The sequence below is a fragment of the Phlebotomus argentipes genome, unplaced genomic scaffold (genome assembly GCF_947086385.1).
Source record: "Phlebotomus argentipes unplaced genomic scaffold, Phlebotomus argentipes genome assembly contig_15, whole genome shotgun sequence".
Taxonomy (NCBI): Eukaryota; Metazoa; Arthropoda; class Insecta; order Diptera; family Psychodidae; genus Phlebotomus; species Phlebotomus argentipes.
The window spans coordinates 974,748-998,864 of record NW_026776181.1 but is presented as its reverse complement, the minus strand read 5'-3'; the positions used below and the strand labels follow the sequence as shown (position 1 = coordinate 998,864).

The 24,117-nt window shown below is 36.8% G+C and overlaps 1 protein-coding gene across 3 annotated transcripts in view; it reads left to right on the top strand.

Annotated features, from left to right (window-relative positions):
• LOC132263332 (neural-cadherin) overlaps positions 1 to 24,117 on the top strand; it is a 159,128-nt gene that overhangs the window by 3,715 nt on the left and 131,296 nt on the right. For 2 of the 3 annotated variants that reach the window (XM_059763042.1, XM_059763044.1), the window contains exons 2-9: positions 11,140 to 11,151; positions 11,434 to 11,635; positions 12,313 to 12,549; positions 14,062 to 14,278; positions 14,343 to 15,362; positions 15,947 to 16,138; positions 19,319 to 19,330; positions 20,783 to 20,973. In XM_059763042.1, the coding sequence (XP_059619025.1) occupies positions 11,140 to 11,151; positions 11,434 to 11,635; positions 12,313 to 12,549; positions 14,062 to 14,278; positions 14,343 to 15,362; positions 15,947 to 16,138; positions 19,319 to 19,330; positions 20,783 to 20,973 (2,083 nt within the window). The remainder of the gene's footprint in view (positions 1 to 11,139; positions 11,152 to 11,433; positions 11,636 to 12,312; positions 12,550 to 14,061; positions 14,279 to 14,342; positions 15,363 to 15,946; positions 16,139 to 19,318; positions 19,331 to 20,782; positions 20,974 to 24,117) is intronic. The other variant, XM_059763041.1, reaches the window with a different exon arrangement.

The window sequence follows — 24,117 nt, the reverse complement described above, 5'->3', positions numbered from 1 at the left end:
ACGTCTTGCCATCCACTCTGCTAATCTACGTCTCTGTTTTCCTTATCTTCTCTGCTCTGGCCCTTCTGTTCAGTGTGAAGAGACTGCCGTGTGGATGATGTATTGAAAAGAAGTTCACGAGAGTGAGAGAAAAGAATGCAAAGTGAAAAATCAGCTTCCTCAATGGATGCTGGAGGTTTCTTCTACTTCTCAATTACATCAAATTTACCACAAAAAGCCCGCGACCGGCGCTGCTCGAAGGCTCGAGGAAGACAATGTGGGCCTGCTGAATATTATCCGAGTTAATAAATTGGTTGTACACAATAAGCGTGAATGATTTAAAAGCAAAAATGCCTCTAAATAGACTTTTTTTTCTCCCCACAATGAAATCTATATATGTGAAATGGAAGTTAGAGTGTGACTGGGGAATGTTAATTGAAATCGAAAAGTTCCTAAAGAGTTTTCTATTAGAGTGTTGTCTCTTTTAACTACGATCAACATAAAGGAGAATATAAGTATGTACATATGTACTGATAAATTGAGGATGGCAAAAGCGCAATGCTGTGAAATCTGAACTCACGATTTTGAATACTTCCAGACAGGAAATAGACCGGAAATTCAATTGAAAATATTACTTTTATCCAGTTTTATCGCAGTATTCTGTGAAGTTTGAATTCCTTATGTTGCTACTATTAAGTGAATTTGATTTTTTCAAAGAATTCAATTGTTCTCAGGCAGATTGAAGTGCAACTCATTTGCTGAAAATAGACATTTCGATCAAGTTGTTAGAATGTCCGTTCAGTGTGAAAAGAGTTAGGCGGAATTTCGTGATGCCATGCATGAAGGAGTAAATGTTAAATTGAAAACTGTGCGACAGTCGCACAATTTATGCTAATGTTGGACAATGACTAAGACCATTGAACTGCACCGTGGCAATACCATTGCGATAACGAGCCAGAGTGGCCGTATGGCACCCAAATCTCTGTGTCTCATGTATTAATGTTGGACTTTAATGTTTGTGCTGACGAAGCGACAATTGATGTAGTGGGCGTGAGAAATTCTCGATCTGCATGTCATTAATTGCGAAATTGCAAAATAGCCATGAATTTATTCGTTCGACAATTTCCATAAACAAACTTGCATGCTCCACATGTGCGTCAAGTGCCTGGAATTGGAGTGGAGTAGAGTGGAGTGGAGAGAACGATGTCCAATTGAGGCATGAGTTTGCAAGACGGCGGAAAAATGTATAACATTTCTGACAATGATGACATGCAGAAGATACTCTCGGCTCCTCATACAATTCCCAACGAAATGTCCCGCCGTCAATTTCAATAAAGACGTCGCCTAGAATGGAAAATTGTGGGCCACATACTGAGGCTTCCTCGAGAGATCACCCTCCAATCTCATTCCTCTGCCACAATGACATGTCTGACGTCACAATGACTGCTAAATGACTCTTCACAGTGCTGCCCAATGAGGGCAAGGATGGAGGGTGAGGAAAAGAAACACCCAGTGACACTGAGGCATGAACATGTTTATTTTCTCAGCCACTCTCCATCCATCTTACATGGGATGATATCACAGCAAAGTAGATGATAGTGCACTTTCTCACCTCAAAGACATTCCACTGTGACTGGACAAGATTCGACCTATTTTTTTTACACTCCTCTGTCTTTCTTTCGTACGTGATACTACACCGAATTCGAGAGGTAATTCCACCGGCACGATTTCCACTGTGTATAATTATCTATGAATTATTACGTGCGGAACTACCTAAATATGTTAATTACGCCATGGAGTAATTATGCTAATTATTATCTAATGTCAGGAATAATTTTGGAAAATTTATAATTGCAATAAAGGTACTATTTCTTCTTGGCCTTTTGACATTTATTAGCTGGATGAAAGCACGAATACATTTTGTGCACCTATAATAAAATCATCTAAAAATGTAAGAATGAAAGTGTGAATTGACTCAAATCAATTGCATTGCGACATATGTGACTCTGTAAATATGCTTCGGGTGAAACAGTTTCATGCTCAAGGAGTGTGTTACAGCAAATAATTGCGCTCACGCTTGATTGTCCGGCAGTGTATGGTTTCGTCATGTGGGTGCGTGTGAACATTTAGCCATATCCATGCACTGTGGCCTCAGTCAATTAAAACAGGACCCCTCTTCGTGTGCCGCCTGCTCATTGGGATGCCTCTGGATTAAAGAGTCATTTTCGATGGGCCGAATGTCAGCTCAATTCCACACATCATTTCATTTCTCACACGCAAAATAGCCCATGGTGTGTGCGGAGTGCTGAGAAGATGGGAATGAAATGGGCATCTCTCGATACATTGGCTGCGGTGGTGAATTGGAAATGATGATGATGTGGTTTCAATTTTGCTATTACGGAAGAAATAATGTGTGTTCCCTTTCATATTGTATCATCTCATTGTACCATCCATGGGAGAATGATGGGGAGAGATTGCTTGAAAAATGGGTAAGACACAGGATGTTTACTGGGTATGATTGCCTCTAAATTACTCCATACTGTACATCCAATTGATGAGTGGCTTGTTTTTATACACAAGACAAGAATTCCTATTCATTTTTGTTCACTACGGGCACACATTAATTCTTCATGGTGTTCCGTTTTTGAAATTTATAAGTTCTTAATGCTGAAATTGACGCCAATTTATGTAAACACATTGAGGACCGCGCTGGTGTGGAGCAAATGAGAATATTGTGTTAAACAATCCAATTGGATTGCAATGTAAAAAGGCCAACATGGGATTCCCATTGCGTCGTTCTTTTACAACTCTTTTCTTTCGCTTCAATAGAAGGGTGTGATTCTCGTGAATGGTGTGTATTGAAGGTGTGTTTGGGAATTTATATATTTTCTATGCTTTTCATGAAGTTTTCATGGGCCTTCACAGGTTTATCACTCGCAGTGTTGAGGTTCTATTTCACATTTCACTACAGCTGAATATGAATGTGTTCAACCCTTTGGCACCTTGTATCGCTTCTCACAAAATTTATCCACCTCTTTACGGAATAGTCGTGAGTGTATTTTGTGATATTCTTCACCTTCTCGCATGATATTTGCCATCCTCTGTGCAGCTCTTCTTCAGAATGGAACGTGCAGAGTCAGCAGCATCACTCTTGGGAGATTGGCTTGGATCTGCAAATGTAGCGCATGAGTGGGGCTCGCGTGTGGTGAAAGGTGTGGGAGGGTGGGAATGATGCTGCTGATCTCCCAGAGCGATCTTGGCAAAGTAAAAGAGAGAGAGAGAGAGAGATTTCTCAAGTCGTGGGTCGTGGTTTATGCGACCTTCACGTTTTGCCAATCTCACCGGTGAAGCTGCATGGATGCGAAGATGCTTGAAAACACACATTGGAAATGTGATATGAGCATAGAGATTGTATTCCTTCCTCAACTTGACTCACTTCCCCACCGAAATCCCGCGCCAAGCTTCAAGTTCCCATTTAATTTGCGGAATCATCGCACAAAAGCGCGCTCCGTGTGGAGAGTGTGAAAGACAAGAAGGCAATTTTTATTTGTCCATGTTTTAATATAAATTTACAGTTTTGCACACTCAGAGGAAACCGCATGGGGTTTTCTTGTCAGTGAGATTGGCATTACAGGCTTGTGAAATAAAAGCAGAGCGTAGGAAAATTGGCCAGATTCCTTGATCACATTTACTATAGAGAGTTTCTTGCAACAAAAGAGAACTAGAAGTACTTTGAAATGGTATCTAGTGGTTTTAATTACATCTAAAATGTTCACAATTACTTTGTAATTCTCCGAAATTTATCACTTAACGCAATTTTCTTCATTTTTAACTCTGCTTTCTTCCGAATATTAAGGAAGACGATTGGAATATACAATTTTCCATATTAGTGTAAAACATTCTAGTGTCTTTCTTTCAGTGTAAAACATTCATACATATATATTTTCATAAGTTGACTTCAAACACGAAGAGAAGTTGAGAAGAATGAAGTGTGGATGATGAGAAGTCTAGAGAGCATTTCATGCATTTCTGCAATTATATCTCTTCAATCTCCACATATCTATAATCTTTTCCTCGCACTTTGTTTTCTGTGATGAGAACCATGCCAAGAGGATGCAAAGTTTGTTAAATGAATTTGACTGAGAATGAATTGCAAATGAGATATTTTCCCTATAAGTTTATATGTCAATATATGTATGATGATGTGATTTTAGGGTAGGCAACGCAAAATTAGACTTCCCCTAAACAAGAAGAGTATTTCCGATAGAAAATTTATGATATGATTTTCCACTTGACCAAATAGAGTAATTTGCTGGGGCTTCGGTTAAATGTCTGTCGTTGTCTCTTTGGTCGATTTTAGTGGGATTCTTTATTTGATGGGGAGAATTGGGAGGGCCATGTGGAAAATAAATTGTGTTAACTTTATTTCTTTGCTATTGTCTATATTATCTAGAGGGGCTCTTCAATTCCCTTCTCAAGTATCTGCGTGATTTATAGAAATTGCACTTCCAATTAGTTTTCATTCCTCATGGGAGATTTTACCTTCACTGGCCATATTTTCTTCAGCAAAATGTGGTGATCCAATGAAAATCCTTTCTAAATACTTGTAGAATTTTTATGCCGTCATCTTTTTATTCAGCTTCTGCTCATCAGTTGGAGATAATTAAGCTAATTGAGTGCTGTATGATAAATGAATTTGTATAAATGTATTTAACATGAATATCCGGTGTGACGAGGATTTTTTATGACTTATGCATTCATGCTTCGAGTTGTTCACTTTGTATACAGGCAACAATTTCAGGGCAGACAAACTTCACACACTGATTTGTGTACATTTTGTCTGCCGTTGCAATGGGAATAAATTAATGCTTTTTCTGCTGATGCCAGAAAGAGTGACGGTTTTTTATTGAACCAAATATACATACGCACATATGCTCGATGATGATGTTTTTTTTTATGAAAAATCCTACTAATTGTGAAAACATGCTGAAATATTTGCACGTTTCAAGTTGATTGCATACAAATGTAGAATTTGTGAAACGTGTCGATGTAAAAATTGTCACGTATCAGCTTTAGGATGAGCGAATCAATTTCTGCAGACACACACGAAGGGCTTGCAATGCTTTCTTATATTTCTGAACCATCATGGCAAAATTGCACGAGACACCCTCAATCTTCTGCCTTTTTTCAACTTCTAGCCTGTCTGTCGCTGTAATGGGCGTTTTTGATCTAAGAGAAGTGGAGTGTGTGTCTGCCTACAGGGGTGGAAATCACCCTTGATCCACGTACGCGAGGGTGGAAAAGTTTGTACTTTGGAGAAAGTTGAAGAACTGCGACGATGGGAAGCGAAACTGATTGTTGAAGAGGTGGAGAAATTTAGGGAATATAGTATATATTGGAATTCTTTCAAAGAGGAAGTATTTAAACAAAAATTATGATATAGACACACTAAGTGATGCAACTTTTCCTAAAAGCATTTTCAAAAGTATTATTAATTGCTCTTAAACAAATACACTTGTATAAGTTTATGAGTTGAAATAACAATCCTGAAACTTGCTGCAGAAACCTCCCGCTATAAAGCGTCGATAAGTTTTCTTACCCATAAATTTCAAGCTTCTCTAGAATTATATGAAAATTTAGAAACCGCATCTGTGAGTGGTTGAGAAGTTTGTGAATTTATTTGTTGAGAGATAGATATTGGAGAAGAGTTATTGTATGTGTGCCGAAGAAAGTCACTATTTCGCATTATTTTTCCGCCGTGTGTTGGAAGTCGTGCTGATAGCGGTTCGAATGCGAGGGCTAAGGACAGACAGGGCCCTAATAATGAAGACGAAGAGGGTTATGGCGTTTCCATGGGCAACGCAAGGGAATTGTACAAAGATTGTCCTCCACGTCTCTCCACATGCCTTTGACAATGGATCACTCTATGCGGTGCTTCCAACATTTGCTGCATCACTAAAATATCACAAGAACTCTCAACTTTGTCGACGAGAGAGATATTCTTTTGGCGATGAAGGGGTGGCATGATGAATGGTGTGGACTTGTGAAGGTATACATATATAATATGGAATGCCTATGACTTTGTAAGCACTTTCTGATGAAAATTTTATCCTAGATACACCAAGAGAATTGAGAAGGTGGGGTGCAATATGCCAAGGGTGAGTCATTGCGATGAAATATTGAAGAATCACCGACGAGAGAATGGTTGGGAATCGACTTTGATACTTTCACCCCAAAATTTGCCACGGAAAATCCAGGCGAAAATAGTCGAAATTGGCATCTAATTCGGATTTTATAGCCAAAACTCTGAATTTTCTCATGCAATATCTCCTTGTTTATATAGAATTGAGAGAAAAATTGAATTTTATCGCTTTAACTGCCTGACAAGCTATGTACATATATAAGACGGCTAAGGTGATATTTTAGTTGATTGGAAAAGTTTCAAAAGGAGGATTAACATTCAACTCCTTTCCTCGGAATTGAAGACTCTTATTAGGCTTTTGAATAAGTTATTCCCGATGTCTTTACCAATAACTTCTCAAAAGTATCTTACTATAACTGTTAGGAAATTAAATTTGTACCTACTATTTCGTATACATGTATGTAATTCTGTATGTTTGTTAATCCAGAGCGTTGTTTATTTGTCGCTTGTTTTTATAACTATACAATACATTAGGCGTTTCACTGGCATAACACTTCACTTCCAATGGACAGGACGCTATTACAAACTGAATATTTGAAAAGTTATATCGTTCCTTTTGGGAAAAGGTTATACGACAAACTTGCAAGGAAACCAATTAATTGTTTAGTTTATCCAGGAGCTTTAGGCAGAATTCATCCAATTGCACTTTGAGTGTATGCAGAAACTTTTCATATTAATTCTATTGTGTATCAAATCGGTGTTGCTGAACTCATTCGATAGATTTGAAGTGTGGCATAAGTCGATAAGAATATTCTTTGGGCTGATGGGATTTCAGACACTTCTTCGGTACAGAACGTTGCCAATGTGAAATGGGGCGTGGTGCAGAAAAATCGATGAAAATTCTTCAATGTTGTATCTGTGTAATCAATTTTATTTTATTTCTTCTTCGTCTAAGAATTTTTGGAGGAGAAAATTATGAGGGTGACGTGAATTGCTGAAGCTTGAGGGGTGGTTTTTCCCAAATTTTCCATGGGGATAATGGTATGTGTGTGTGTGTGTACGTCTGTGTGATACTTCTTTTTGGGTGAGTTGGCATAAAGTACCATCGTGTTCGGAAACGTATATTCACAGCATTCTCTCGTAGACGTATTTTTGTCTGTGCAAATAAATTATTGCTTAATTGAATTCCCGCAGTTTTCTACATGAAAGCCATAGAGTATATTCAATTGTAGACATTATGTCTTGAGGACGTTTTTCCTCCCTCGCCTTTCTGCATTTCTATTGCTGTGAATTTAATTGCTGTGAGAGACAAAAACGGAAGATGGTAGAAAGATGAGGAATTCTCTGAAAGACTAGCCAAGAATGTGATGGTTTGTGTTTTAATTTGTGATTGATTGTGGTTGGGCAGTGGAGTGAAATCGATATGCTGACTTCTTGTGTTTCTAATCTCGTGTGAGGAAGAAATCAAGCAAATGTGAAAGAAGTAATTTGTGTTCCCGACCACTGTTCCAAATGGAATTTTTATTGTGCCATCAAGAGAAATTCTTCGTGTAAGAGCATTATAGGTAATTTAATCAGTTTTTAACTTTAGATCAATGGATAATAATGGCAAGCGAAGTGGGTGGTTTACAGTGAAAAATCATTTTGGAAATACAATATGAATGACCACAGACCAATTTGGGATGATTGAATATGGTATGGACATATTCTCAATGAGCTTTAATAAATGCAGAATTGGGTTAAAAAAGGCCTAATTTGCTACCAACCGCACCGTAATTCAATATTTATCAGGATTTAATGGGTTTACCGAGTCTTTGTGAAGGTTTGACGTGCTATTCAAATAGGAAAAGTTTCATATTATGAGAGAATGTCTGGGAAATATTAATCTGGAATAATATGTGAAAGTAATTTCTTTCTCGATAGTCGAAAAGTCTTATCCACAATGAGCTTTTCAAAGGATCTGATCAAGTGAGAAAGTCTTCTGGTTTAATTTGTTCAGGAGTGCTTGTATTATAGGCATGAGAGTGAAATTGACTGCGTGTGTGACGAACAGTCAGAGTGAGAGAGAGAGAGGAAAGAACATTAATAAGATTTATGTTACACCTTGTCATGTTGAGTGTATCTGTGTGAGAGATGAGGAAGAAAGGTAAATTACAATATATTTTGGTGTTCTTTCATTTAAGCTCGTCAACACGGCTTTTATGCGATGTGATCACGATATTGAAATCAAAAGCGCTTTTTTCACTACGCGCGCCTCTCCATATGACCGGACACTATCATGTAATTTTATTTATATGCTCAAATTCTCAGATATATCGCGCTCAGTATTTTTCACTGGAAGCCTCGGGTGTGCTGGAATATTTTGGGTGGGACACCAAGAAGAAAGTGTAAATGTAATTAATTTCGACAGATGGATATACGATAATGCAATGAAGTTTATTGGTTCTACATGGTGTGGCGTTTTTCTCGTTCTCCAGTTTCCCCCACATTTGACCCACAAAGAGTGGGAGAATTCCGGAAATTTTCTATGGCTTTCGTTCTCATGAGTTCCATTTATTGATTAAAGGAACAATTATTCTTAATAGCAGGGATGATATTACGAATGGTTTTCGTGTATAAAGCGAAGAATTCTACGGGATCATATACATATATCGATGAGCTTTTGTTTTATATTTTATTGAAATCTATATTTATAAGGAAATAGCAAATTTGAACTCAGAAAGAGCGGCGGCAATTTAGTGTAAATCTTTTCACACTGTGTTTATTCCTATGGTACAAACTCTTAAACAGTTTGTATAGCTGAATTTCGTCTCTATTCCGAGAATCTCAAATAAGACTCTCTTCTATTTATTTTTCCTTTGAATAATTTCTTTTCTTTGAAGTAAATTCCTCTTGATTTTCCCACTTTGTGACTTGTACAGCAGGTGAGATGTTCATCTATTTGGCAATCTCTCACTTGGTGTTGGCACTTTCCCTGTTTTCCTCCACTTCCACGTCAAAACAATAACAATTTGTTGGAAAGAGCGTCAGGGAAGGAAAATCAATAGGGAGGAAAATTTGATACAATATTGAGGGGATACAGTTCGGAAGTTTCCTCCCCTTGGAACAATGCGATTTTCTTGCTTCATTTCACGAAGAGTGGGAGTGTTGCAGAATTGATAATTGATTTCTGGATTCCCGCCCCGTCCAGACACAGATAAATAAGCTTCAAGGTGAGAGTTTTGCCAGTCTGTAATGGCATACTTTGTGTCACATCTGCATTTCTCCATGGTTTTCCAAATCGCATAGCAGAGCGTTGAAGAGGTCGAATTATTATCTTATCTCTGAGTCGCGCGATGATCTTTAATTAGCATAAAGTTCCCGGAATAAGTGAGAGTTTAGAATATTGAAATGGAGTGGAGATACAAGACTTAATTACAATGCCGGGTGGGCGTGAGTGTTTCTTTTTCAATTCACCGCGTCAGCCTCATTCCATAGTCAAATTAGAAATTCTCGCGTAATTAATTACCAATGTCTTTTGTCTCCGGCAGCACGAGACAAGAATTAAGGTGTGGGATGCTCGGAAAAAGCACTCTCAATGGGATGTAAATGATGCTATGTGTTTGCATAGCGTGCATGTCAGCAGCAGGACGACTTTTCTCCTCAATCTTGGGTCTCTTATGACATTTTTCCGGGTGTGAGTGACGTTGATGTGCTTTTTGAGGGGAGAATATATGGTGAGCATGTCCGTCAGGAGCTCTATATCGTGGCAATAACGTCTGAGAGTGCGTTACAGGAAAGCTTGAGAGCTCTGAAGATGCTCAATCATGGACTTTTCCACAATTTCACTGACTAAGTCTTTTTATCGAATTAATTCAATTTTGATCGATTCCATTCGGAATTGATGGATTTTGTCGATGCTGAGAGAGAAAAATGTTCTTTTAACAAGATTCGATGTAATTAATATTTGCTATTCTTTACATCTCAGCAGAGGAATAAAACTTTTATGGATATTTAATTGCTTAGTTGAATGATGAATTTTAAATGGCAAAACTCGGTAGGAGACAAATATAATTCGCGATATTGATTTTTCTATCTGAATCATAAATACTTCCCACATAAATATTCTGAATTTTTCTGAATTTTAAAATCACATAGCATTTATTTGTGGAGAAATGGTTATAAAAATACGAATGCCCAGATATAAAACAGTCGATATTTATTTATTCAAATACAAATGCATGAAATGAATTTATATCAGAGACAATAAAAGCATAAGCAAATTAAATAATAACAATTAAAACAGAACATCTCATAGAAATACCGAAAATTCGAAAGTAACACGACATATTCCTATTTAAATATATGAAATTCATTATTCAAAATGCATGAGAGAAATTATAAAGTCAGAAGCGCTGGAAACAAGACCTAGTAAATTCACATAATTTTTTTTAATTAACTACATATATTATTTTGAGTATGTAAAATTCAACTGCAGACTTTATAATGCGCTTCATTTATATAATTGAGTCCTTTAATCAATTCCTCTGCCTTTTTTTTAATACAAAATTGTGGGATTCAGCAGAAATGCTGGAAATTGACTCACTCAATGTGACGGAGGAAAAAGTGAAATTGAGTGAAGACGTTAAAGCCACATTTTGCCAGAAGGTTTAACATGTTTAGTCGTGTGAATGGCAGACATATTGGGTGAAAGAGTTGAAATTCAATTGATTTAGTCGCAACGACAATTCAATTTTCAGTATAATTGTTCTGTCGGATGAATTGGATGTGTGTTGTGTACTTTGGGATGGTAGATTCGCGCAGCAAAGCGCGCGGGAAAGTCTGGGCGGACATTGAAAGGTGGAAGTCGCGAAGGGGATGAGAAATGAGATAAAAGTTCAAGTGGAGGAGCTTTTTCACATCGTGTCACTTCCTTTGCTGTTGTGTTGTTGGGGTTAAATTGAATGGTAATATTAATTTTCTCATTTCTTTTTCATGGTCTTCTCGTGTGGCCCGAAACGGAACGATATTTGGAGCAGCTGGTCTCAAATGTAAGTGAAAAGGGAATGAAATTGAAAAAGTTTTTCCTTCCTTCTGTGTGCATTTGATATGATCATTCCATCTCGTGCTCGAGGGGGCGATTCCTTCTCTGTGCACGGCCTGAGATAGGAAAGGAAAGAGAGTGATGATATAAATGGCTGGAAGGAGGGAAAATGCCACACAATACCTGGAGAGGGCTCTTTTGTGTGTACCATTAACCAACTCTTTTCTCTCTCATGGTTTACTCTTCATGTCCGACCTTTTACGCAACATCCCAACATTCCATTGTGCAGACACTGACAATCAGCGAGTTATAATTCACGTCAAAGATGTAAATGATGAACCACCGTATTTTATAAATCGACCACTGCCGATGCAGGCTGTCGTTCAACTGAATGCGCCGCCAAACACTCCCGTGTTTACACTGCAGGCAAGGGATCCGGACACTGACCACAACATTCACTATTTCATCGTGCGAGACAGAACTGGAGGAAGGTAATTGATGGCCGCGGCCGATGAAATTGACCGCTCATGCCAATTGATTCATTGAATTTACTGCATTACACTCAAAAAAACCCACTGAAACTTGACATCAATGTTAATTTGCTTATCCCGAACTAATTTGACATGATGAAGTTCACAGATTGAATGAAAACAGACAGAAATTTACAATGGATTAATTACATTGCTTTGCGTGTGTGTTTATCTGAAATTAATGGAAACTTCATTCGGTAATCAAAATAACTCATCATGATTTTGAAGATTTCTTTTTCTTTAAATTCCACACAACAAATTCGATTTTGTTAAAATTGAATTCAAACTCAAGTGATAACTCAAATGATAAATTGAGTACGTGAATAGAATAGTAATTGCAAATGACCTGATTTTCTGATAAATTTCTGATCAACTGTATGTTGATTAATGGAAAAGATTCGTCACCAAAAACCGACAAAAACTATTTTTAAATAAATTTGATTAATTTGATGTCACATAAAATTGTCCATTGGTAAACCTACCAAAGAATATCATTGTAAAATTTTAAATATTTTCAATTGCAATGTGAAAGTATTTCAGTTTGTGTGCAGAGTTTGCAGAGTGCAAATCAGTGAATTACTTTGTCTGCTCTTCTCGACTGTATTCCTCACCACTAATTCAATTTCGCCTGCGTTCAGATTCGAGGTGGACGAGAGGTCAGGTGTGGTGAGAACCCGCGGTACGGACCTCTTTCAGCTTGACATGGAGTACGTGCTGTACGTGAAGGCTGAAGATCAGAACGGCAAAGTGGATGAGAGGCGCTTCCAGAGCACTCCAGAGGAGCGCTTGTCGATTGTTGGCGGCAAGAGGGCTCCGCAGTTCTACATGCCGAGCTATGAGGCGGAAATTCCTGAGAATCAGAAGAAGGATTCAGAGTAAGAACAAATCCCATCCAATTCCTTTCACTCTTTCACTCCTGATTTTACAGAAAATTTAAATCCATAATTAAAGGATCTAATTTGAGTGTGGGAAAATGCGCGCGGATATTGTGGTTTTCCGTGATGAATTAAATAAAATCAAAGGGAAAATTTATGTAAGTGGACAAACTGGTGATTTTCAAGAATCTACCTCGCGAAAATGGTTTATTCTTGGAGGATTTCATTGCAATTTAGAGAGGGATTAAATTTCTCAAGTATACTTCATCTTGTTGTGAGTTTTGAATGGGGAGAGGAGCTCAAAAGTTTCGCAATAATGCGCACTATATAGCCGACATTCGCGGTGAGATGTTCTAAATGACGTCTTGAGTGTATAATTTTCAAAATTTGACTTCTTGGGCAACCTCTAAATAGCCAAAAATGTGTAATTCTACGCGATAACATGCAATTTTATGCTGATTTTTCACTTTTACAGACTTCAATTGAATGCTTTACATTGTCATAAGTTAGCGTGGTAAGAGATCTGAAAATTTTCACGAAAATCGGTGTAAATTTCCACGTATTGGGGACATGCAAAAGTTTTTTTTCGTATTATTTTCAAATTAAAACCATCATTGCCAATTGGTTGAGAATATTAATTTCAAAATTTCACAGAATTTCCCCTTATCCTCGTGGTAAGTATGTATGTGCCCCAGTTGAAAATGTTTCCTCAAAGTATTTAGAAGACGATTGACCGTACAAATTGATAAGCCTTCTCATGGGCGTAGCCAAAACCACCCTAATTATCAGATTTCTTTGACATCGACAGTTATTAAATAAAAGCAGTACATTATTTTTAGATGTAATCTATTTCAGTAATAATTATTTAGTTGGAATTCCGTATAATATTCAGAGAAGTCAAATTCTTCGAATATTGATAGAGAAAGAGCGATTTTAAGCGGAATTACATAAGAATAACTAATGAAAATCTTGTAGAAAATATGGTCAAATGATATTTGAGATGCTAAAATCATGTCTATTTTCATGAAATATCGCAGATCCTAACATAACAAGTTTTTTTTACAGCTTTAAGGGGTGTGACGAAAAACCTTCTTGGCTACGTTCATTGGCCTCTCTTTTGGTGTACCCTTTCTGTCGTCTAAAATTGTTAATGTGTTTCAATGTATGTTTGTAAAGTTGAAAATGTGAATCTGGAGTCCCTGATTTGTGAAAACTTCTGCATGTACCTGATATTTTGTTGTGTAATTTCATACAACTTTCGTGCAATTACACCCAAAATGTGTAATTTTGATAAAAGTGTCCCATTCTCTAACCAATTGGCCAGGTTATACATAAATGTGTGTGTGTGTGTGGAAATTTTGCAGCTCTTGTCACTTTTATACCATGCGAAAAATTACACATTTTCCCTTTACTGTGTATTTCGTAAACTTGTGGTAAAAAATACTGTTGACTTTCTACACCACTCGAGGGTGAGTGCAAGATGCATGTTTCTAATTCGTACCTTCTTCGCAGCATAATTTCCGTGAAGGCGAAATCCTTTGCCGACAGAGAAATCCGATATACGCTGAAAGCTCAGGGCCAAGGCGCGGGCACTTTCAACATTGGACCGACGTCTGGCATCGTGAAGCTGGCCAAAGAGTTGGATTTTGAGGATTTACGCCAACCGCACGTGTACTCACTCGTTGTGACAGCCACTGAAGATTCTGGTGGATTTTCCACATCAGTTGAGGTAGAGTGGACCACAAACTATCATGTCGGTTGTAAATCACTGAATCTTTCTTCCTCTCACACAGCTAACGATTCGTGTCACTGATGTCAACGACAATGCCCCAAAGTTTGAGCTGCCTGATTACCAAGCTCACAATGTGGATGAAGACATACCACTTGGCACAAGCATTCTCAAAGTGAAGGCGATGGATGCAGATTCTGGGGCCAATGCGGAGATTGAATACCTCGTGTCGGATGATCACTTTGCCGTGGACTCCAATGGAATTATCGTGAACAACAAGCAACTGGATGCTGACAACAACAATGCATACTACGAGTTTGTCGTTACGGCTAAGGACAAGGGAGAGCCATCGAAGACAGGAACGGCCACAGTTCGCGTGTACACGAAAAACAAGAATGACGAGGAGCCCAAGTTTTCTCAGCAAGTTTATACACCGAATGTGGATGAAAATGCTGGGCCGAACACACTTGTAACGACGGTTGTTGCTTCTGACAAGGACGGTGACAACGTGCGGTTTGGTTTTGTGGGCGGTGGCACAACCAGCGGACAGTTCGTGATTGAGGAGATCACGGGTGTGATTCGTCTTCACAGCAAGATGATAACTCTCGATCGCGACAAGTATGAATTGAATGTGACCGCCATGGATGATGGATCTTGCTGTGTCAATGGTGATGCAACAATCCACACGTCAACAGCTGTCGTTGTTGTGTTCATCACGGACGTGAATGACAACAAACCTGTGTTTAAGGACTGCGGCACATACTATCCGAAAGTCGAGGAGGGAGCACCGAATGGGAGTCCTGTGATCAAGGTCCAGGCAACAGATGAGGACAAGGGCGTCAATGGGCAAGTGAAGTACTCAATCGTTCAGCAGCCCAATCAGAAGGGTACAAAGTTCACAGTGGACGAGGAGACTGGCGAGGTGTCGACGAACAAAGTCTTCGACCGCGAAGGTGATGATGGAAAATTCGTGTCTGTGACGGTGAAGGCAACGGATCAGGGGGAGCCGAGTCTGGAGGGTGTTTGCTCCTTCACAGTGGAAATAACTGATGTCAACGACAATCCGCCACTCTTCGATAGACAGGTTTCTAATCGCTCAACTCAGTTGATCATTGATGATTTGCTACCACAGATTACCATTAGAGCAATTCTTGGACAAAATTCTGTCCTTTTTTTTATTCACTCTTCAAAAGCTTATGAGATAAACACATATATGGGAAAGTCTTCTTAGATTTACAGTAGAAATTCTTGAATTATATAACATTTAAAGTTTGAAATGAGCAAAGTTGCAATGGATTAGTAAACTTGAAAAGTTTGGAATAATTTATTAGATGTGTGAAGAATCAGAAATTGCAAATTGAAGAATCTATTTTCAATTTAAACTTCCTTGCGATGTGTATGTACTCGATAAGAAGGAGCGAGAATATAATTGGATACCAATAGTTATGTAAATGAGGCTACAATTGAGAAGTTTGTCCAACAAGTTTATCTCAATTGTTTTGTGTGAGCTCTGAAAAAGTCTCTCAACTGCGAGTATCTGAGGTAGAGTGTTTGAATGTCAATGATCACCTGAAAGTTGGAGTGTTTCTCCATCGAAACAAACCCCTTGAATAACCAATTTGGGCTCTTATGTAAACTCTCTCTCTTTCTCTTTATCCAAATATACAGAAATACGTGGAGAATGTCAAACAAGATGCGAGCATCGGAACGAACATATTGAGAGTTTCCGCCTCTGATGAGGATGCTGACAACAATGGTGCCATCATTTACAGCCTCAGTGCGCCGTACAATCCCCAAGATTTGGACTATTTCGAAATACAGCCAGAATCTGGCTGGATTGTCCTCAAAAAGCCACTAGACGTGAGTAGCTTTCCACTGATTCTTGCCGTATTTGAACATCTCTCTAAACTGCATTCATTTGACGCTCATAATGCGGTCCATCGGTGCGTTTCTCGTTCCCTCGAGGAACAAGAAGCCCAAAGATTGACCATAGAGACGAGAGATTCTGTTTTAGCCTTTCATTTTTCAAAAACTCTTGTCGCTCTGAGCAATTGAGATGAATGTTTATGTGAATGCGGCGTGAATGTTGACGATAATATTCTGAGGACGATTTTTGTTACCTCCGTTCAGTCTCTCTCTCTGGTTTTATGTAAACACAAATATTTTTATTTAATAGCTATTAATATTTGTAAAACACTATAATAAGATATGAGTTATGACCAGAAGAGACTCTCTCGAGAATGAGAGGCACTTTGACTATGCTTTCTTTTTCGTTTGATGAACAATTTTAGGGATTATTTATAGGCAACAACATTCAACAAATGGCTGCCGCAGAAATTCAAATATTGTTGAGAAATTATTGAAGAAATAACATTTAATGATAGTGATTTAGCAGAGAATATTTATTTTAAAAACAATATGGGGATGCTTGTGAAATTTGAGAGGAGAATAATTTCTTATACATTAGTTTATTTTCTCGTTTGAATTACAATTTTGTAACGTCAATACAAAGTTTGATAAATTGAAGTTTTGACGTTGCAAAAGTGTATAACTAACAAACATAATATTCTTTAGTCTGCTTCTTCTTCCTTACAGCACAATTATTTTGAGTTGCAAGAATATTTATTGAAATAAACAAAATCAATTTCAAGACAGAAATCATATTTGATTGCAAAAGGACAATATAAACGAAAAACAATGCAAGATGAGAGAAAGTGCATTTTATCACAGTTTTGACTTGAGTTTGTTCTTAACTTTTCCGTTCAACTTGACAAATTTTCACTATTTTGGGATGTCATGTCCAAATCCCAGGGTTTTGGATGAGTTTTGTATTTGATAAAAAGCTATAAGAGACATTATACGAATGCGCGAATTAAATTTAAGTGTTATAATTTATTTAATTTTTCTTTATTTAAGAGCACAATTAATGTACTGTTGTGTTTCTTACTGATAAAAATAGTTTTATCTTATTTTTGAGTTGTTTTTCAACAGCACATCCTTGCAATTTTTCTTCACTATATATTTCAATTTAAAAAAAAGAACATGAAAAGTCACGCGAAGTGTGATTTTAGCCAAATCTAAAAGAATGCAATTTTGGCTGAACGGTAAATGTCATTATTTTCTTTTTAAAACATTTTCACAATATCGCCACAGGTGAGCAAAAGAATTTTTGATTGCTCTAAAAAAAAGTAGAACAAAACATAACACATGAAGCAATGACGTGATTTTCTGCTCATGTTGATTTTGTTTCTTTTTGCGAGAGTGAGAAGAAGTGTAATAATCTGATTTTTTAATTCACTAAAAATATTACCATAAACTTTTTAAATACATGTAGCATAATGTGGAGGAAACGGAAGAAATTTGATAAAAATTGCGATTTGGTTGCAATGGACAACAAAACAAGAGTGTAAATTATAGTGTTTTTTTTTGTAATGTTGATTATGCGAGAAGCGCGTTGTTTGAATTTGTAATCAGGGTGAGAAATGGCAGATGTTTTTTGGGTCAATACCATTTGTGACCACATCGTTGTTTTTGTCGAAGATTTTCCGGGCTTTTTGGGCGCACATTGTTGCGTCATTTTCCATTTTCTTAGGTGGTGTGACAAAATAATTGACCTTTTTTGGAGTCCACACAGTGAAAATCGTCGTTTGGTGGCAAAACAACAACTCGACCATCGTCCGGGTTTGACGGAAAGAAGTCATTCGCTATTGAATAGGATGCTTGTGATTTTTGTGACTTATTTTTGGCCATTTTCAGGGTGTTGTTGGTCTGACGGCAGATCCTTTGATGCCCATAGTATTTTTGGTATCACCCAAGAGCCCATTTTTTTGGGCACTGAATGAATTGAAATGGTCTAAATAGTCCTTTATTTCATTTCTGTCATTCAGTGCTGAAAAAAGCTGGAATAGAATCTGAGGCGAGACAGAGTGTTTTATGCAAATTTTTCCTAAACCTTTCAACATGAAGAAAAGAGTAGAGAAAACTCTTAAAACAAAAGACAGAGGACATTTAATATGAAGAGAAAAAAACACATATTTTTGGTATCGATATCATTTCCACCATTTTTGGCATTGGCGTAAAAATTAATTTCCTTGATATTCAAAATTTTTTTTGTTAATTGAGGACCAATGCACAACATTTTTCAGTGTTGGAAGAGTGACATTTTCCTTTCGTGTTTGGGGCAAAGCATTAACCAAATTTTTCGCGGCAATTTTTGGACGAACAAAGTACAAAAGCGTTCATCGTGGAATTAATATGGCGGTATTTATTTTTTTAATGTTTACATTTGGTTTTTGTGTAAATAAATAAATGAAATACGATTTTTTTGTATACAAGATTTCCTCAATCACAATCCTTTTCCACCGTGAAACTTTGTTTTTATTCTTGTTCAGTGTTTCTTGTTTTTATCTCTTTTTTTCTACTATGCAAAGATATTCAAATAATAATCATCGAATACTCCAAATTTCGTCCAAATACAGAACATATTTTTATGTTGGAATGCTGTCAATATTTTCCTCTGTTTTCAGTTTTTTTTTAAATTTATTTAAAAAGAAATTTTTTGTTAAAATTATTCTTTCTTATTTTGTCCTGATGAAATTGCATGAAATGCCTGCTTGTCATAGAAAATTTATGTTTAATGTGAAATAAAGAAATATTTTGGTAAAATTTCATGAAAGAAATGACAAATAGTCTGAGTTGAATGGCCTTCAGTGGCTTTATTTCTTGAAAATGGAGAAGATTTATTTAAATGTGAATTTACTCGAGAAATACAGCTCATAAGGTGACATTGGGCCATGGATATTTGAAATATTTCTTTAGTTTGTCATTTTGTATTATGTATATTTAATTTCTCTTTTAGGTTTGCTTATGATGCACCATTTTCTTATTGTTTTTAATAGTTTAATGTTCAAATATATCGAAACATTTGAGATGATAGACTTATACTTAAAGTTAAGAATAATATGAACTTATTTTCTTTTTTCCGAATTATTTTCTGTGGTTTTTGTAAATGGATTGTGAAAACCATTTTGTCTCCGGAAGAGATGCTACCCTGTAAGTAGCAATTTTAAAGGGGAATTGTGACTGTCTGTCGCGTTTCCTAACAAACAGCTGTTGAGGATGGATTTTCTCGTGAAGAAAAATTAAAGAAATGTTGGAGATATTGGCACAAATTTGAGAAAACTCGTCCTTAGTGGTATTTTGTGGCCAGTGTAACATAACAAAGTCATGAGTTCACGAGGAATTTTTGTTTTGTTTTCGTTGATTTTTCATAAAAGTAATATCTGTGGTAGCCAATAATGAATCTCTTTTAGAGATTTATGAATTCAATCATAAAAGATTAAATTACTCGTTAGGCATATTTCCCATTGAATCTCGCTATAATGTTATTCATTTCGCCTGTTTTAATCCTACCCTGAGAAAAAGAGTTTCATGTGTTTCATTGATGAAATTTAAAATCACTGCACAGCGTGGGCTGTGATAAAAATACACAAAATACAAACCATTTATCATTTATTGACAGTATTCACATGCATTTTCATCCATGAAACACGTACAAATTAATTTATGTACCCATTTTGTTCAATATTGGTTTGGAGACATTGACAAAAAATGTAATGGTACAAATAGAAGTGTTCTTTTCTGATAAAACATGTTGCTGAATTTGGAAGCAGTAAAAAAAACAGTGGATAAAATTATTCAAATGATTTGTGTGCAAATGGGACTTTTTTGCACTCACACTATTGCAGCGCGCATTTTTTTTACAATCTGGCAAAATACGTCAATCGTCACATCCATAAATCATTTGAATACTTTTTATACAAACTTTCAGATTTTGTTTTAAATTCATTTCAACGTATTGTTCATCGCTGATTTCCTATTTTCAATTTAAATCATTATAGATATAGATGATAGAAGTATATAATTTAAGTCTATCAATTTGATTTTTGAGGTTAAATGTAGTTTAGGAAATTCTGTTTTTCCTTATAAAGGCTCAATTATTTTTGCCATTTAGAATCAGAAACCTTTATCATTCTCCTCGGTCTTTGCCAATTTCATCTTCCATTTCTATATGTTTCTTGTTCCAGTGCTATATTTATGTTTTGACAAATTCTTCATCCTTTATTTTTGTGGAAATGAAATGACAATCTGTGTTTTATCCCTAATCTTCATCCTTAATTTTGATTTTCAATGTTTTGTGTGTGTGTTTTCCATTTTATTTTCGTCTCCTTTTCTATATTTTTTGTCTTGCTATAATTTTGGAAAGATGAGATAAAAGTAAATTGCTAATAAAGAACAACATGCAATTATAACGAAAGAAATAAGGAGAGAAAAGAAAAAGAAGGGAAAAAGCTCACACTTCGTCCAACGTCCTAAAGTAACTATACATTAAGTGATTGATAAAATGAGAGAAAATCACAATAATATGTACAATTTGTTTAGTTATTGAATTTTATTTGTTGCTTTTCTTTTTCTGTTCACACCCCGCCATCTTTGTGCGAACAGCGAGATAGATACCGACTGAGGGTTCGTGCCTCTGATAAAGGGGAACCACCTTCGTACGCTGATGTCGACGTTGAATTAGATGTGGTCGACAGAAATAATAAACCGCCAATTTGGGATAAGAGTATTTACGGCCCCATACACATTAAAGAAAATGTCACTGTTGGTACGGTTGTAACATCAGTTAAAGCAAGGTTGGTATCGCAAGCTAAACAACAAGCAATAACACTTTGTAAGAGACTCACATTTGAGATATTACTGAGGATTTGAGATGCGGCGCGAATGAGAGAGAGCTTTCAGTGCAAAAGCTCTCTCAGCGCCCAAATCACCCAAACACTTTGTGTAACGTCCTGAATCAATGATCCCTGGAAACTAACCCACACTCACATGAGACTAACCCCTGAGAGATGAGAAAATCACCTCAAAGTCCTCGCTTATTCTCACAAAAGACCATCCCCAATGTAAGTATCACGGAAGAGCATTATAGAGGGTGACCCAAGAGCCAAAAGGAGTGCTCGTGAGTACTGCATCGGTGCCTTATATTTCTCTTATGATAATCTATATATTGCCAGAGTGAAGAGTTCGGCGATGTTAAATATACACCGGAGCCAGACTTTTACATATAATGTATTCTCTCTATCGGATGGCCAGCTGGTTTATTTGACAATCGCTGAACTCTTCAGCGCATAACGACAAAGAGAGAGTGAGAGAGTGTTCTATGAACTACCAATAATGATGTATTTAGCTAATGAGTGGTTTAATTTGGTGTGTTGAATACTAACATGATATATAATTTGGACACATCATCAGGATTGCGCCGAGCTTCTATTTGATAAGACACACTGCAAAAATTTAAAGGGCGTCGCATTTTGAGGTCAAGTGATATATTCGAGTGTGTTTGGAAATGCTTTGCAAAATTCTATTAGTATCTTTGGATATGAAGGTACGCTGTACTATTCACTTCCACAGCCTGATAAAATATTTAATAAATCTATAAGTAGGGACGCGATTGTTTTGTGAATTTGAGTGAATCGAAATGAATTTCCTCCAGTCCATGTATGCTTATGTGCATATGTACATATATGTATAAACTCTCATGCGATGTGCGATGATTTGGAAGTTCTCTGGAGTTTCTGCATTTTCACTCAGAATGTTCAAGCCGTTCAAGCTTTAAAACTAATCGTAAAATATGCGTTGGCATAATATTCATGACTGAAAGTTCCTCATGTTTTTCCATTTCTAACCAAGACTGAATAACTCAATCATAACATTTGCGAAGTTGGAGGAAAAAAACACTGTACATTGGATTGAGAGTTGAATTGCGCATGGAATTCACAGAAGGATTGCAATCTGTACGAAATGAATGCATTCTCTTATTGGAGCACATTTCAAATGGTGTATTCTGTGTTTATGATTTTCCATAAAACACTCGATATAAAACTCAATTGACCTCAAAATAAAGCATCTTAATAAAGTTTGGTTTTATGTTTTAAAACTTCTGTCTCACTCACGATATACTGATAAGTGATTTTCTTTTCTATAATAAGATATTCTAGTGTTTGTATAAAGAAAATGCTGAGTAATTAAGCTTGAGAAGTAAGCTCTTATTTTTGCATACAACAGCGGCCAACGAAGAGTCTACAAATTTTATAATTCTATGCCAATTTTTCAAAATGACTTTTTTGATAACCACTTTTTTGACGAAAGACGTTAAAATTGCAATTAAGATGTCATCTAATGATGTGGAATTGTTTGTTTTTTGACTTTGCCGCGTTGTGTGACGATTTTACCAATGCCCCGGACAACAGCGTGAGACGTATAAGTTAGAGGCGATGGCCCAGGACAAGGGCTACCCGCCACTCTCTCGAACCGTCGAGGTGCAAATCGATGTGGTCGATAGAGCAAATAATCCACCTGTGTGGGATCATAATGTTTATGGGCCGATGTACGTCAAGGAAAATATGCCAGTTGGTGGAAAAGTGGTTTCAATTAAGGCCAGGTCTGTGTGGTTTTCTACTCATGCAACTAACAAATTTATAGATTATTTGTTCCACTGTTTGCTTCTCCACCACTCCTTTTTGCCAATTAAGTTCCTCCTCCGCCTTCCTTCGAGCATCACATTTCTTGCATTTATCGTATTTAGTAGGTCGTTTGAGCTGTGATTTCTTCATTTCGCTCCCCCTAAATGAGACGTGTTCTCTACGTGAATGAACACACTCAGTCTGGCGACTTGGCAACTTCTATGTATTGCCATGCGATTCGACAATAAGTATTCAATTCAATTTATAGATTTTTTTTGCATAATTTCACCGAATTTTCAACACAAGAGACACAAACAGGACGGTTCAACAAGACTGAGTGTGTAGCCCTGTATTTTTTCAGATGGGGAGGGAAGTGAAGAAATGGGTGTTTCTATTATTTAATTTCCATGCACTAAGTTGTGAGGATAAATTACTGAGAAAATTCAGGAATTTGAAGACTGAATTTTATTAAATTTTTCCCCTCAATTGACGTGAATTATATATATTTCGGGCAAATACAAATTTTACGCGCATTGAAAAATTTATAATGGTGAAATTCCTGATTTTTCCGCTTTTCATCTTCAAAGTATATTATAATTTTCCGTTTGAGTGTGTCTCAGTCACTAAAAGTCTTAATGAGAATCAATTCTCGTCTACTTTTCCGGGGAGGTAAGTTTCCGAATTCCCACCAATACTCCCCACATGCCCCCCGAAGAATCTTGTGAGAATAATTTCGCACAAGACAAGTTGAGAAATTTAATTGAATTCCTCCTGAGATGTTTTGCATTTTCAGCGGCAATTCCGTACAATCAATTCAATGACTCCATCGTATTTTTCCCATTCACTGAACTTCTTTTTTTTTGTGGGATGAGAATTATCCCTAACCTCGGGCAATACTTTTTGAAAACACACCCACTCAATCGTGTCATGTCTTAATTTTTGTATTTTGTGGCATGATATCGTCTAGTGGTTGCTATTTTTGTCGTGCAGCAATGTCTCTCTGTATTATCTCCTTTTTCCTTGTCTCAATATATTGCAAACAAGTTGAGACAAATATTTTTGCTCTTTTTTGTATTTTGAAGATATTATAGTTGTTTTGCACACCACTTCAAGGAGAGCTTTTTGTCAGTTTTTGCCAAATGGAACGAGCTTTTGATTTTTGGTTCCACACCAGAGAATCTTTTTCTGTTGTTGTATTACATTTTTAAAAGGTATACAACGCTCTATGTCGCGTAATATAATTTCAATGTGTATCTCCAATGCAATTTTATTAACGTGCTATTTTTCCTTTTTGTTTATTTTCCCTCTCACACGGTG